The sequence below is a fragment of the Solanum lycopersicum genome, chromosome 3, assembly GCF_036512215.1.
Source record: "Solanum lycopersicum chromosome 3, SLM_r2.1".
In the NCBI taxonomy this organism is placed as follows: domain Eukaryota; kingdom Viridiplantae; phylum Streptophyta; class Magnoliopsida; order Solanales; family Solanaceae; genus Solanum; species Solanum lycopersicum.
In genome coordinates this window covers 26287377-26303115 of record NC_090802.1, presented here as the reverse complement: position 1 = coordinate 26303115, position 15739 = coordinate 26287377, and the positions used below count along the sequence as shown (strand labels likewise).

The 15739-nt window shown below is 34.9% G+C and overlaps 1 protein-coding gene across 1 annotated transcript; it reads right to left on the bottom strand.

Annotated features, from left to right (window-relative positions):
* Positions 1 to 14890: 14890 nt before the first annotated feature.
* LOC104646329 (uncharacterized) lies at positions 14891 to 15343 on the bottom strand. The gene is made up of 2 exons (XM_069295799.1): positions 15192 to 15343; positions 14891 to 15146 (listed from the first exon to the last, which is right to left on the bottom strand). The coding sequence occupies exons 1-2, from the start codon at positions 15341 to 15343 to the stop codon at positions 14891 to 14893; spliced, it is 408 nt and encodes a 135-aa protein (XP_069151900.1).
* Between the last annotated feature and the right edge of the window lie 396 nt (positions 15344 to 15739).

Here is a 15739-nt window from a genome sequence, read left to right as displayed (position 1 = left end):
TTAAAGAAACAAGTCATCAATCCGAGGGAGATGGTACTTATTCTTAATAGTGACCTTGTTAAATTGGTAGTAATCAATATACATTCTTTAGGTACTTACCACTAGAAAAATGTCCCCCTGTCCACTCCACAACGAGTTCACTTGGGAAGTTAAACCTCACCACTGTTATCCTACAATCAATGGAGGCAAAAAATGCATGCAACAAATCCATACCAAATATAACATCAAAATTAAGAACATCGAGTTCTACTAGATCAACATAAAAAACTCTATTGGGCAACAATATTGGACAATTTCTATACACCCTTTTTGCAACAACCGATTCACCCGCTAGAGTAGACACTATAAATGGTTCATGCAAAATATCGGGTAAAATATCAAACTTTTTTGTTACTAGGGGTGTAACAAATGATAATGTAGCACCATGATCAAGTAATACATATACATCAATAGAGAAAACTCTCAACATACCGGTCAACACGTCGGGAGAAGTCTCTATCTCACCTCTAGAGTGAAGATCATAGAAGCGGTTCTTCTTTTGGAGCATCACTAGAACCAGTTGCTTGATCTTGACCACTACCCTTGTCTTGACTTTCAAGTTTGTACAATCTCTCATCTTGTGACCACTCTTGCCACAACTAAAAAAATTATCTCACCCCTTAAGGCAATCACGATATTTCTTTTTACCACACTTTACACAAGTTGGATTCCCATTTGGTGAATTAGTACCTTTTCCCTTCTTGAATTTCGGGTTAGACACCCTATTACCACTACCTTTTGGGAATTTGGAAAGAACTTAATTAGAAACCTACTTCTTAAATCTAGGCTTGTCCTGTATTTCAAGCCTATTCTTTGAAGAACCTCCATCATATGACCTTGATCTTTTACCCTCTCTACTCTTTCTCTTAGCCCTTGCCTCCTCAACCCATCTTTCATCTACCACAAGACGGGAAATGTTCATCTTGTCACGTAGCATGTTCGAATGTCACTCCTCTTGTAAGTTCTCCAACACCCCCTTCACAAAATGACTCATTTGGTCTCTAGGATCGGAGACCAAAGAAAGAGTATATTTGGACAAGTTAATCAATGCCAAAGAGTACTCATGGACACTCTTTCCTCCTTGGAAAATATTGATGAACTCTACCACTTTTTCCTCCCTCATCTTCCTAAGGAAGAACCGATCTAGAAAAGTCGCCTTAAAGATCTCCCAAGTCACTGAACCATCCCTCAATGGCCTATTATCCCTCCATTGCACATACCATGCTCGTGCCACGTCCTTGAGTTGATAAGTGGACAACTCGAACTTCTCACTTGTGTAAAACCCCATATACAAATTGTATTTTAGAGACCTCATCAATGAGTTCTTGGGTTTCTTCATCAACCTTACATCCATAGAAAGTAGAAGGGTTCATTCGGGTGAAGTCCCTTAGATGGAAAGCCATAGTAGTGACTTGTTTATGAGGACTAGGAACAACCTCTCGGTTTTCTTGAGTTGTCATAGCTTGGGCTTGAGTCGTGTCCTCTTGTGCTTGAGTGGTGATATCTTGGGACATTTAAAGAAGAGCGGTCCTTATATACTCATCTGTCAAAGGAGAAGGATTGACCAGTGCTTGCTCCACATTAGCATATCCTTCAAGGGGAGGAACTTGACGAATAATACATATCAACTGGATTAGATAATAACACATTACCTTAAAAATAAGTTAAAAGAGTAAGCGGTCGTCAAAAATAAAAATATCCAACAAGAAAGTCGGTGTTGAATCCCGCAAGGAAAAATTTGTCGGTGATTGAAAAGAGAATGAATTACAAAAATGATAAGCTAATATGCGATTATTAACCTAAATCTCTTTCAAGCAAACTCATGATTCTAGGCTAATGCGTATTTATCCACTTCATGACTTCTCTATCGATCAACCTACCAAAATCATAAGTTATATACAAGCGTTCATGCTAAAATCATAAATTCAAACGTGAAAATAAGATTAAACCCATTATATGATAGAAACGTGAAGCAATAGAATGAGAAATCAAAGACCCAAAGGAATTGTCTATTTTTTCACAAAACCCCAATCTCAATTATCAATTACATCCACAGTTCATTAAATATAAAGCAAAGGTAAGATGATAAGATAAGATGTTTTACCATTAAGTACACATATTAAATTAAAACTATGAATTATGAGTTTACTTGCTTCCAAACTCCCAACCCAACACTACTAAAAGATTTACTAAGAGTTCTACAATAGTATTTTCTTAGAGAAGCTACGAAGTTGTCAATTATATTATGACATTCTCCAATAATGTTTTTCATCAACGCTTTGTGAGAATTTGGATCCAAATTCCTTGAAAGTCCAATTCTGCCAATGTCTACATGTTTGTGCCTCTCTATAGTGTCTAGGAGTTAGCAAATCTGGATGACACAAAAGAAAACACTCTACCACTAAAGTGAACCCACATTTCACATAAGAGATCCTCCCATAGATTAAGAGATCAGTTGACTTCAACTTGACCTTCATGGAAGCAAAATATTCCTCGAAGATGCGAGATCATCGACCTTTTTCTTCTATTTCAACTCTCTTTTCCACTCTTTTTTATCAAGTTCCTTCCAAGAAAGAAATACCTAAAATTAACACAATTAAATGAATAATTACCTCTTTGTCTACATGAGAACCACAAAATCATAAGATAAGAGCCTAAAAATATAGAAATTCTCCACTCATCAACACTCTTCAAAGTCGGGAGTGACACATTCCCCTTAAACACTTCGCAAAGTTGTTTGAACCTTTTCCACATCCGGGTGAACAACTTGTGTTGAATTTCTACCGCTTATTCATCTCTCTATGTGAGATACTCAACTCACCCTGTAACTTGCCCAAACCGACATATGTATTCTCAAAATTTACAACCTGAGTTTGTGATTCCTTTGATCTCTCAAGTAAGAATAGAACTCATATTGTAACACATATGATACCAACTTGAAAAGCGACATACCCAACCCTTGAGGTAGCCTTATTACTATCTCCTTCATAATTTTCAAATCATTAGCTAAAACTTCAAATATTCCAAAAACTGGAGGTCTAAGAGAATCCTACTCCACATGCACAAACTTACCTGAATAAACCTTCCTTTTATTTATTTTCACTATAACTCCTTCGGCAAGTATCTTTTGAGAAAATATTTGGATTTTTTGTTCCACCCAAGAATCAATTGGGTATAGTTCAATTTTAGCCCATCTCCACGACTATGTGATCAAAGAAGGTGCAACAAGGGAGACACTATCATTGAGATTGAACTCTTGAACTCATTTGTAATCAAGTGGCCCACATTCAAAGGGATGTCTTTGAACACGAATGCCATGATCTATGCAATGGACATCCATATTCTTGCCTATGCCGACAAATCATAGCATTGAAGTCCTGCCTTTGCAATAGCCCATCGAACATTTTTTCCCTAACTCACAATTTTTAGGCATAAAGGCTCAATATAGTGACCTTACAATCCTTAGATGACGTTAATAGCTCCCAGACACAAGAAACAACTTTTTCCCCAATAGTTATCAACCTTGTTGACATATGAGTCTCTATGAGGTTGCAAAGAATTCCCTCACCCCATTTCTTATTTGTCTTGCATTGTTCAGGAGAAAAGCAGATCTGATCAGCTTTGCAAGAAGTCCGGAAGCATCTTCGCAACCTTATCAAGTGTTATGCCCCTCTTAACGATCAATTTCTTCTTGATCAGATCAGCATTGTCTTTCTCTTAAGCTCTGAAACACACAAATTGATGTTGGTTATAGCCGACCATAACTTTCTCTTCAACATTAAATTGTTGTGACATTCTTGACCTTTAACTATTTTAAAATCACAATAGCATGAATGTGTAGAAACATGTGCTAAATAATGTTATGTTATTGGTAAAAATCAAATAAAAGAGTAAGAAACCAATCAGGAACCAAAAATACAAATGCTAAAAAATTTAAAACTAGCAAAATATAGTTGCAGATATCGCAAAAGAAAGGTCATGTTTGCTTAAGGGAAAATTACAAAAGTTGCAGGGATGCCACTTATGCAGAAATTGCAAAAGCAAAGAAGGGTCATTGGTGAAGTTCACTTCTACGAAACTGAGGTCATTTTCTCTGCAAGTGACCTCATCAGCATGAACAAAAATTCTTTCACACATTTTCACACAAACATAAATTTCGAATGGTCCAATTTTAATAATAATCAAACAAGGAATCAAAAAACTCAATAAATTTGCAACAAAACTTCCAAAACTAATTTTGAGTTCTCGAGGAAATTTTACCAAACACATTGAGGAAAACCTATTTATTCACGATTTGATCAATAAATGTGTACATAGAACTTCCTAAAATACAAAAAAATCGTCCCCCACACATGCAATCAGACAATATCTAAATAGATTTGGTCAAAACATATAAGAATTTAACCCCTCGAACTAAGAATTTTTCACCCACATAATAACCCCACCTTTCATCAAAGCAAACCAAAATTTGAAAACAAATTTACCATTTTAAGAGAGTAAGAGTGAAAGAGACATATCAACTTGTGATTTCACAGTGAAGACAAAAAGTTTTGGCTCCTGCATTCTGACTTTTGAGAACCTTAGGTCTGCCTAAGCAACGTTCTGGTTGATTTTTTGTCCTTTGATTAAAGCACAAGGTTCTCATTTGCAAGTTCCCCTCAGCTTAAGTGACGTTCACTTTAGTGAGAGGGTGCTACTTTTTGGTTTTCTCTTAAGAAAACCTTAGTTTGTGACTATAGAGGCCTTTTTCAGTAGGTTGCTCACTATCATATTCGGCAGGCTCACAACCCATTGGGTGATCCACCATGTGTTATTGGGAAAGCCTTGGTTCTCAAAATGTTCCTCAAGTCATATTTTAAGGGGGTTTTCCCCCAAAACTTTATTTCCTTCAAGATCCTTTCCTCCAAACAATGTTCAAATTAACTCCAAACAGTCTAAAATAATGAGGATTAGACAATAACAAAAATCTAATTTGTCATAAAAATAAAAAAATTAAATTTAACTAAAAATCAAACATATCTAGATAATGATGTGTTGTCACCATCAAGTGTACAATTTCATGTCGTGGCACGATGCTGGGCAAATCACCCTTTGTGTTTTAACTTAAAGGTAATGAAACTTTTACCCGATGTTAGATCTGAAAGTGCAAGAGGCCGGGTGAATTGCTGTTTTTTGGTTTTTCTTCTTGAGTAGTCGACTTAAGGTGTCTCTTAGGTGACTGTAGCTAGCAGAGAAGTATAGAAAAAATTTGGAAATTAAACTTGACATAGAAAGTTTTTATACTGGTTAGAATCCAATACGGATGCTATGTCTAGTCCGCTAGGGTTGCAAGGGTGTTCTCTTCAAGCCTTTGTAACCTTTGGTGTGAATACTGAGATGACTGTAGATAGATTGCACTCATTGGTTAGTTTATCTCCTTTTGTTTAGATAAAAAAAAGTCTTACCAACAATATTCCTCTCTCTTCTCATTTTTGTTTACTCAGTAGAACTAAGTAATATAATGTTTGTTAAAAGTAGAGTAGGGAATGTGAGATGATCCAGACTTGTTGTACAATTGCTTCTAGCAATCGACCATTCATTTATAGTGTTTTGAGTCCTGAATCTTTTCTATGAAGAGATAGAAACCCAAGAGATTTGTATCCTTGGAAAAGAAGGCAAGGGATCCTTATTCTCCAAGAATAAATCTTAAGTTTGATTTTGGTCTTGATTATTTTGCAGCTTCCCTTATTACGTGTTGATTGTAGGCATTAGATTTTACAGTTTAGCCTTGAATCTTTAGCTTCCTTGATTTAGTGTAAGTTTCACATCTTCACTCTTCCTTTATTAAATGTTTATTGGAATGTAGTTGTTGTATCCATAAGTGTTTGGATGTCGAGATATTCATCTTTCCTTTATTAGCTTCATTTTTTATCTATGTTTTCTTAGGATATTAATTTGGATAGTTCCTTGAGTCAAGATCTTCCTTGATTGGTGTTATTTGTAATCTGTGGTTTCTAAGGATCTTCATCTGGATCTTTAATTGATACTTTATTATTTAGGATCATTGATGAGTATATTCAATTAATTGATTAGGGATCATGATCTAGGATTTACAATCATCAATTGATTGATGAGGGATCCATGATCTATTCTAGATTATTTCCTTTTTTATGACGACTATTGTCCAGTAAAAAATAGGTTTTTATCATTAAAACATTACACTAATAATCTCCCCCTTTTGATGATGAAAATATGTAGTAGAGATACTTTAATATTGAAGTCGGATTATAGAGTGGATGTTGGATTTGCTCCCCCTGAATGCAATATGGTGGTTCACTGAACTTGCGCCCCCTGAATGTATGCAAAACTATTCTTTAGTATGTAGAGAACTCTAATATTCTTTTTAGCTAGTAAGTGCATATCATATAGAAAATGATAGCAATCACAAAATCAACAGAGACAATGATATCAAGAATTTAGCAATAATATTCTCCCCCTTTATCACCACAAAAAGGAAAGAACATAGAGTTTAACAAAAATTAAACTGCAAAAAGCACACCAAACTAATAAGGACGCAGGAAGTAGAGAGACAATTATTGTCGTCAATAATATCAACAATTTAAGGGATTCTCAATAATATTCAAAGATTAAATAAGAGAACAAAATCTTTCCTCTAAAAGGGGTTATGCAAAAATATTAGTTTGTTGAAAATCAATACTAATAAAAGAAATTTCTGTATCACCTTTTAAAACATGATCTCTAGTAAAATGATATTTAATATCAATATGCTTGGCTTGAGAATGATACACATAATTTTTTTACAAACAAATAGCACTAGAATTATCACATGTGATTTTAACAGTTTCAAAAGATAGATCATAATCACTTAATTGATGAAAAATCCATATAATTTGAGCACAGCATTGATCGATGTCAATACATTCAGCCTCTGTAGAAGAGAGAGACAGAGTCCTATTTTTTGTTGTTCCAGGAAATCAATGGGTTTCCATAATTTGAATGAACCACTAGTACTTTTCATGACGTCCTTATCACCTGCATATTAGCATCAGAAAAATCCTTCAAGAAGAATTTTTTCTCTTTTGGATACCATAAACCGAAGGAAGATGTTCCCACTTCATCACAAATAATACACTTTACCGCATTCATATGAGATTCTTTAGGAGAAAACTAAAATTGAGAACATTTGCATACACTGAAGATGATGTCCGCTTGGCTGGCAGTAAGACAATGTAAAGAGTCAATCATACCTCTATACTTATTCTCATCGACTGTCTTAGATTTATAATATTTGTCAAGAGAAGAAGTGGAACTCATGGGAGTGACTAAGGACTTGGAGTTTTCCATGCCAATGTGTTGAATGAGTTCTTTGCAATATTTTGTTTGGTAGAGGAATGTACCTTTCCCATATTGATAGATTTGTAGTCAGAGTAAAAAGGTTAATTCGCCCATCACACTCATGTCGAATTCACTTGCATAACTACAGAAAATTTTCACATAAGGAGATATTAGCAGTTCCAAAAATAATGTCATTAACATAAATTTGAATGATAAGATTCTCAAAGGAGGATCTTTTAACAAAAAGAGTGTTTCACTCGAAAAAGAAAAAAATATTTTTATTTTGTGTGAAATTATCGACTTTATAGAGAGTCGCCACTTAATCTTTCAGAAAATCAAGAAAACTAGTGTTTCCAAAATACTTAAAACAGACAAAATCATTTTGAAAGTATTTAAAGGGTTCGGGTATTCATATTAATGTCTTAGGAAGGTTAAAAGCACTTAAAACATATGCTAACATGCGGTTATCGGACAACTAATTTTATTTGGGTAAGACTTGTTTGAAAAAATAAAAATTGTTTGAAAGTGAGCTTCTTAATTTTTTTTATCTAAGCGAAACATATAAATTTTTAATATTATTATTTTTAAGACGGTGTTCAATTTTAAGTTAATAAAATAGTATGGCATTCAACGGGGATTTAGAGTTTTTCTAACTTTAAGCAAACTACAAATAAATGCAAACACATAGACGATAAGGTAAGAGAGAGAGAGAGATTGACAAGGAATTTCAGGTTCTGTTTGCAAACTACAAATACAAATTCGGGTTTTGTTTGCCTTGACCGAAATTTCAGACCCACCTGTTTTGGGCTTTTTGATCCATTTTTCATTTTAGGCCTTTGGCCCATTTTCTTTCATACCTGTCCTAGACTAAACAATAATAAATACAAAATAAATATAGAAAAAGAAAAGAAATTGACAAGGGCTTATGACCAAATATAAATATAACGCAAAAAGGAAAAGAAATTAAATAAATTGGGTCTATTTTAGCCCATTTTTTTCAACTCTTCCGACTTGCTTCAGATTCTTCAACTTTAAAACCTTTTCGTCTTTTGTAACTGCTTGACTCGGTAAAAATAATTGGGCCTTTGTGTCCCAATAGGAAAATGTAGGGGTAAGGTCCGTGAGGACCCGAACAAACTTCACATGCCAATCAAAATAAAATGACGTTATAACATGATGAGGAAGACTAATGCATTACTATGAAAATACACAACATAGATAACCATGCAATTTAGCGCCAATCCCAAATAAAGTATTTTCAACTAATCTAATGGTCTAAATTACAAGAAAAAGACACTGGTATCGCTGGCCTCCATAAAAAGAAAATACAGAAGGAATTTCTCAAGATAATTTGCGATTGTTACTTAACTCTTTTTCAAGAGCAAAATTATCATTAAAGCAAAAGAGTCGAGGCTTGGATGCGAACCAGCAGACACAAAAGACATACTAGTTGTAAACAAATTTTTATTTAAATGTTTCTGTCCATCCCTAGTTCTTACGCATATCCACATGTTGACATATAAGCAAACAAATTATCAAGAATAGATATGTAATACTAAACAGGTAGAACTACTAGGGGTATCATCGAACTAAAAAAAATTATCACATCTATTGATAGAAAATTAACCATAACAAAATTCAAACTTTTCGAAGATAAAATAGGGAACTAAAATTTTCTAGCCGGTTCAATAAAATAGGGAACTAAAATTTTCTAGCCGGTTCAACCTGTGAAGATAAGCCTCTTAGACAGAAAACTTAAGTGACATTAAGACACAAAATTGATAAAATAAAAAGAATTGCATTATCCAACAAGATGGAAAGAACATTCAAGAAATAGGTAAACCATATAATTAGAGTACACGCGGGATTAGACCATTTATGCTGGCCATGAAAAAAAATTATATAAAAAAACAAAGAAAAAATTGTACCTCAATAACGATAAAAAAAGATAACTAAATAAAAACTAAAGCAAACGGAAGAAGATGCAACATATGATATTTGAGAACAATAACTGATACGACACTCGAACTAGAATGGACAAGTCACTACACAAAATATATTATCCATTTAATCCATTTACCAGACACATAGTTCCAGCACTATGTGGTACACTTGAAGCAGATATGGAAAATATTGTTTAGAGACCAACCTACACAGACAATTTATATGACAAAATTTCAATCTCAGCTAGCAACTAAACACACTATTATCACCATATCAAATGAATTAAAAAAACATTATTATTATTTTTTAACAAATAAGCAAGAAGCCATCATTGGTGGTAACTCAAAAACAGACAGCCATATTAGAAACGATAAAATGATGAAACATGAGATTCACCCCTATCAGAAACACTAAAACGATGAGACACAAGTAGAAACGACACTTTCAGCATGCAAAGCTTGAACACACAACCGTCTAGAAAACGAAAAAAGCAAAGATAAGCGGCCAAAAACTCAAATTTTCAAACCAACAAGGAAAATATCCACTTTTCTTCCATGTAGGTGTGTTACTATGAAGAGATTGTGGCTAGGATCTCCGAACTGAAATCTTTCCTACAAATTGTTCAACTAGGAAGCTAGTATAATTTTTTCCCGAAATTTTCTATCTAAAATATCCAACTAAAACCCTTGGGCTAGAATTTAACTCTGGAAAAAAATCTCCCCCCGCCCCAACCCTCAGAAGATCAAAGAAAAACCTTATATAGAGGCACAATTAGGTTTTCAGAATAGGGAAAAAGGGATGAAAAAAATCAATTTCCCGGACCACAAAGATTTGAAATTCAAACCCCAAATCCTCTCCAAATTGAGGGAATATGCCAATTTGGTACCCAATTTTATCAGTTCTCAAAGGGAGGGAGGCGAGGTTTACGCTTTATATCGTCTCAATCGTCCTTTCCATGCCAAGCGGAACGATCTCGCAATAGAAAGGATGGATTAACACCTAGAATCTGCAGAAAAGTGTACGAGAAGTAGTAACATGAAGGGGAAAACGTGTGACCTCTTTTTTCGTCTAGCGCCGTTGAAGTTGGCGTGTATTCGAACGGATTTCTGTCGACTCACTCTTGCGTGAGAAGAAAGAGGTGCGTCGTGGTTTTGCGGTAGACCTTACGCGTTTGGTGCTGTCATCTTCCCAGGGAAGACATTAGAACGTTCGGAAACACTGTTTTTGCCTAAAATGGGTCAGGTCATCTAATGAATTACTGGTGAAAAAAGGTTTACTGATTTCGATTCAAAGGAGAAAAATATTGGGTTGGGTATTATTTAGGTAGGCTGGACTATTAATTGAACTAGGGCAAAAATATTGGGTTGGGTATTTGGTCTTAAAAGTTGCAAAGAGAAAAGGATTAATATATTGGTTTGCTGAAAATGGTTAAAGGGAAAGAATTGAGCCCAAGGAATTTTGTTGAAAGGTGGCCTAAAATTTGTCTTAAGAAAATTACCCATTTAGCCAAATGAAAATGTAATATGCCAAATTGGTTAAAGTTTAAAAGATGAATTAACATAATAAGTTAACAAACTTCTTAAGGTTAACAAAAATAAGATAATTAATTTGGTTACGAAGTAATTAACTACAACGAAACATTGTATAGCTAAATTGCTAATAAAAATTTATATGAGATGAAGTATATATTATTACTAATATATTTTTCAATTTTGAAAATTAATAAAATTTAAATAAATATACAAATAATTATGTAAGACATATACGCTAGCTAAAATAATATAGACAACGTGAAACCTTATTTAAAATAACTCACAATCTAAAATCTTATTTATACTATTATATATATATATATATATATATATTAAATTGTTTAAACTCAAGAAGCTTACTAGTTAATTATTATCGAGGCGGGTCAAAATTGGGTGTCAACCATTGTACCTCATTTTACTAGAATTGTTGCAAGAAATCTGAGGAAAATGAAATTGACCAAACCAATTTGACCAACCACAAATTCATCACTCCGGAATTGATTTGGCACGGACTTTGGCGTTATGGCCGAACCCAGGAAAAGGGTTTCCTACATATCTCAGGCTATATGAGAATTCAGGCCATTTATAGTTCAATAAGTTTAATTTAACACGCAATTTTGAAAGAAATCAAAAGCCATCTTGATGCGGATTTTTAAAGGTACTGCAACGCTCGATAATAAGATATAAGAGTGAATGTTGAAATACAACCGAGTTTTCAACATTGAGCTCGCTTACATATCCTAAGCAGAAGGAATCAGGCTGTTTGTAGTTCGACTCGATAGGTTGAAAAGGAAATCTGTTATGCTAGATAACCTTTAGCTCTGGACGAGTAATAAATGAAGTTGAGTGTGAAAAATAGGCTTGCAACCCTTTAGCCATGAAGGTGGAGCTCTTCAGATCCATAGGTAAGAACTTACATAGACATATTTCTTAGTGTACTGTCACTCATATCGAAAACTTACTTCCGACAGAGCAAAATTTTGGATGCAAAACCAAAACTGACAAAGGCCCAAGAAAAACTCTGCATTCTGATAGGGTTGTGGTTTGATTGTGGTGGAATTCGCTCCTCTTCTCGCGTCCTAAATGTTTGACACTCCTCTTTGGACTATGTCTCAGTTCGCCGCTAAGAAAAAGTTTCACACTACGCTGCATCCTTTTTTATGTCGTCCGCACCTGTGGTTTTTTTCTTGGAGAAATCATACTTTCGGATGCTCTCGACAAAGACTGAGATAAAACTCGTCAGCATAAAAATCAAATTAAAAGCGAGACAGTGTCTTTTACCGTGTCGACACTTAATCGTTCTCCCTGATATTTGATGTCAACTCGATTGGTTTGACATAAAGCAAATAAAGCTTATGTGTTGTGTTTGCAATATAATATTTAAGGTATTTTTCATTTGATTTTCAAATAAATAAAATTTTATGCAATGTTGATATTTCACTTGATGTCGTCTTCTTTGGTTTGCTTTTATCAAAATAAAAGAATGCAATTGACGTTGAGGGGTAAATATTTTCTCTTGAGATGCACAATTCTTTCTTTAGAAGTGCATAATTTCTTGTGGGGCATGAACATCTTTCCGCAATGAGTGACTTCTTACGGGGTATAAAATCTTCCAGCGATGCATAAATTCTGCAAGGTATTAAAATCTTCTCGTGATGCATAACTTTCTGCGAGGCATAAATATCTTATCGCGAGGCATGAAATCTTCTCGCGATGCATAACTTTCTGTGAGGCATGAAATCTTCTCGCGGTGCATAAATATTTATTTCATGATGCATGAATATTAACTCGCAATGAATGGTCTTCTGCAATGTATGAATATTGACTCGCGATGCATGATCTTCTGTGATGCATGGTTATTGACTCGTGATGCATGAATCTTCCGCTATGCATGAATATTGACTCACGATGCATGATCTTTTGCAGGGCATAAATATCCTTTTGTGATTAAAACTCTATGTCTTCCTTGGTACCAAATGAAGATAGAGCTTAAACGAGCAACATAGTGATCTTTTGTGTACCTTCTAGCTAATCATACCGTCTTAATTGATGATATTGGTAAAATGACTTCCATATAGTATATCGTCTTGATCAGCAATATAAATGACCCCTACGAGTAACGTATCGTCTTGATCGACAATAAAATAAAAAAAAATCCTTCCAAGTAATGTATAATATCATATCTGACATTATTATGAAAATGAAGTCCTTCACGCAACCGTAAACTCTTCCTTGAGATTTTTGCTTGATTCACCTTTGATATGCACAGTATAAAATAATTCTTGCGTCCGCAGAAAAATCGTAAGTTTTAATGAACTGATTTATGTTGATTGTTCAATCATCTGCTCTCTGTCCTGCTATCTCCAGTTGGTTTTCCTGATCTCCCAACTCTTGATAGATAAGACAAAATATTTTATGCCAAAACAGATAAAACATAAAAGGGGAATCTTTAGGAAAATAAATTTTTGAGAAGTAATAGTTTGAAAAGGGTCACTGCCAAGTGTCATGTCACGTCTGGCTTAGCGAACTTCTTTGAGACTGATGCTTGGAGGTATATCTGATTATTCGCTGAAATATCCTCAAATTCATGTTCCAATTAACTATCTTTCTTATCTTTGAACTATAACTGGGTAGATCACTGAATTTTGGAGATCCTCTCAAAAATTCTGTCCTAGTTGCAAATCTCGAAATATCTTCAATTTTGACTTGTTGAGGAAAAATCTTCTTCTTGAGAATTTTTTAGTCTCTCTCAAAAATTTTGTCCCAATTTTGTTGTAAAGAAAAATAGAAACCTTACGGGAGATATGACCGAACCCTTATGGCGCCTACGTATCCCGTTGATGCAAATATCAGGTCAAACATAGTTCCCTCTCAAAGGTTAAAAAGAATAAGAAATTTACAAAGAAACTTACTGAGGCAGACATATGTCGCCTAGGTATATAATTATTGAGAATTCAGATCAGACGTAGTTCATTAAAAGAGGGATAAAACTTTGAACAAAACAATTATACTTTACAAACAATGTATGGTCCTTGCTAGTTTGGTGCGATTTTCCTTTGTACTCATCCTGATGCGGAAAAATGCGCTTAAGTACTAACTGATTGATTTCAAAATTTCTAGCTCTTACTCTTGTCGAAAGCGCGAATCATTTTCTGTCAATATAGTTGATCGTGACAAACGGAAACCATTCTCTTCTCATCGATCAAATTTAACTGAACAATTCTCTTGTTCACCATTAAGCATTACTCAATTAGCCTCTTGGATGATTCTCAATGATGGAATTTCAACTTCAGCAGGTATAGCTGCTTCTGATCCATATAGCATCATGTATGGAGTAGCTCCAGTCGACGTTCTGACAGTCGTTCGATAAATAATAAAGCATATGACAACATCTCATGCCAATTTCGGTGATTGTCAATCATGTTCCTCAAAATCTTCTTGATGTTCTTATTGTCATCCTCTACAGCTCCGTTCATTTGAGGGTGCTAAGCTGTTGAGTTTCGGTGAGTAAACTTGAAGTGCTCACATATGTCTTTCATCAAATGACTATTGAGATTTGTACCATTATGAGTAATGACGGTTTCTGCTACTCAAAATTTGCATATCAATTCGTTACGAACGAAATCAGCTACAATTTTCTATGTTACCGACTTGTAAGAAGGTGCTTCCACCCACTTGGTAAAGTAATCAGTGGTGACCAAAATCAATATGTGTCTATTTGAAGCGACTTGCTCTATAGGACCGATGAAATCCATACCCCAAGCTACAAATGGCCAAGGTGAACTCATAGCATTAAGTTTGTGAGGGTGCACTTGAATCAAATCATTGTGCACTTGACATTTATGGAATTTTTGCACATGCAACAATAATTCTCTATAGTAAACCAGTAATACCCGGTTCAAAGGATCATTCTCCATGGTCATCCACACACTCCAACATATATATGTTTAATAAGTTTCGCAGCTTCAACAGCACCGACACATCTGAGAAGACCCAAATCTAGAATCCTCCTATAAATGTCTTCTCCGCTTAGAAACAAATTAAGAGCCATACAGCATACTGAATTCCTTTTGTTTGGATTTGGCATCTTCAGGATAACTCCCTGACTCCAAATACTTCTTTATATCGAGATACCAAGGCAAACCGTCTGGTTCTGCTTCAACATGTGAACAATGGACTGGATATTCTTTCAGATCTATATCTAGAGAATCAATATAATGAGTATTCGGATGTTTAATCATTGAAGCGATGATGGCAAGAGCATCAACCAACTCATTTTGTATTCTTGGAGTATGTCTGAACTCGATCTTGCAAAATCATTCTCACAACTTCTATACATACTGTACGTAAGATATAATGTTCATATTCTTCACGGCCCACTCTCCTTTAACCTGATATATCAAAAGATCTGAATCTTCCATGACCAATAGCTCGTGGAAATTCATGTCAATGGAGATTTTAAAATCGAGGATACAAGCTTTATATTCGGCCATGTTGTTCGTGCAACTAAATTAGAGCTTAGCATCCATGGGATAATGCTGACCAAATTCCGACATTAAGAACGCTCTGACGCCTTTCCCTTGACGATTCGCTGCTCCATCAAAGAATAGTCTCCAACCGGGATATGCACTATCTTAGACTGACAAATACAGCAACAAAAGACTCTTTTCTTACAGAGGAACCAATACCAGTGGATTTGAAAAATAGTTCTGCATAGAGTCAAAAGCAGTCTGACACTCTTTAGTCCACTTTGTCAGAGCGTCTTTCTTCAATACCTTAAAGATGGGCTCACACAACACGGTTGATAATGCTATGAATCGGCTGATATAGTTCAACCTCCCTAAGAAACTTATCACCTCTTTTCTCGTCTTCGGCGGAGGTCACTCTTG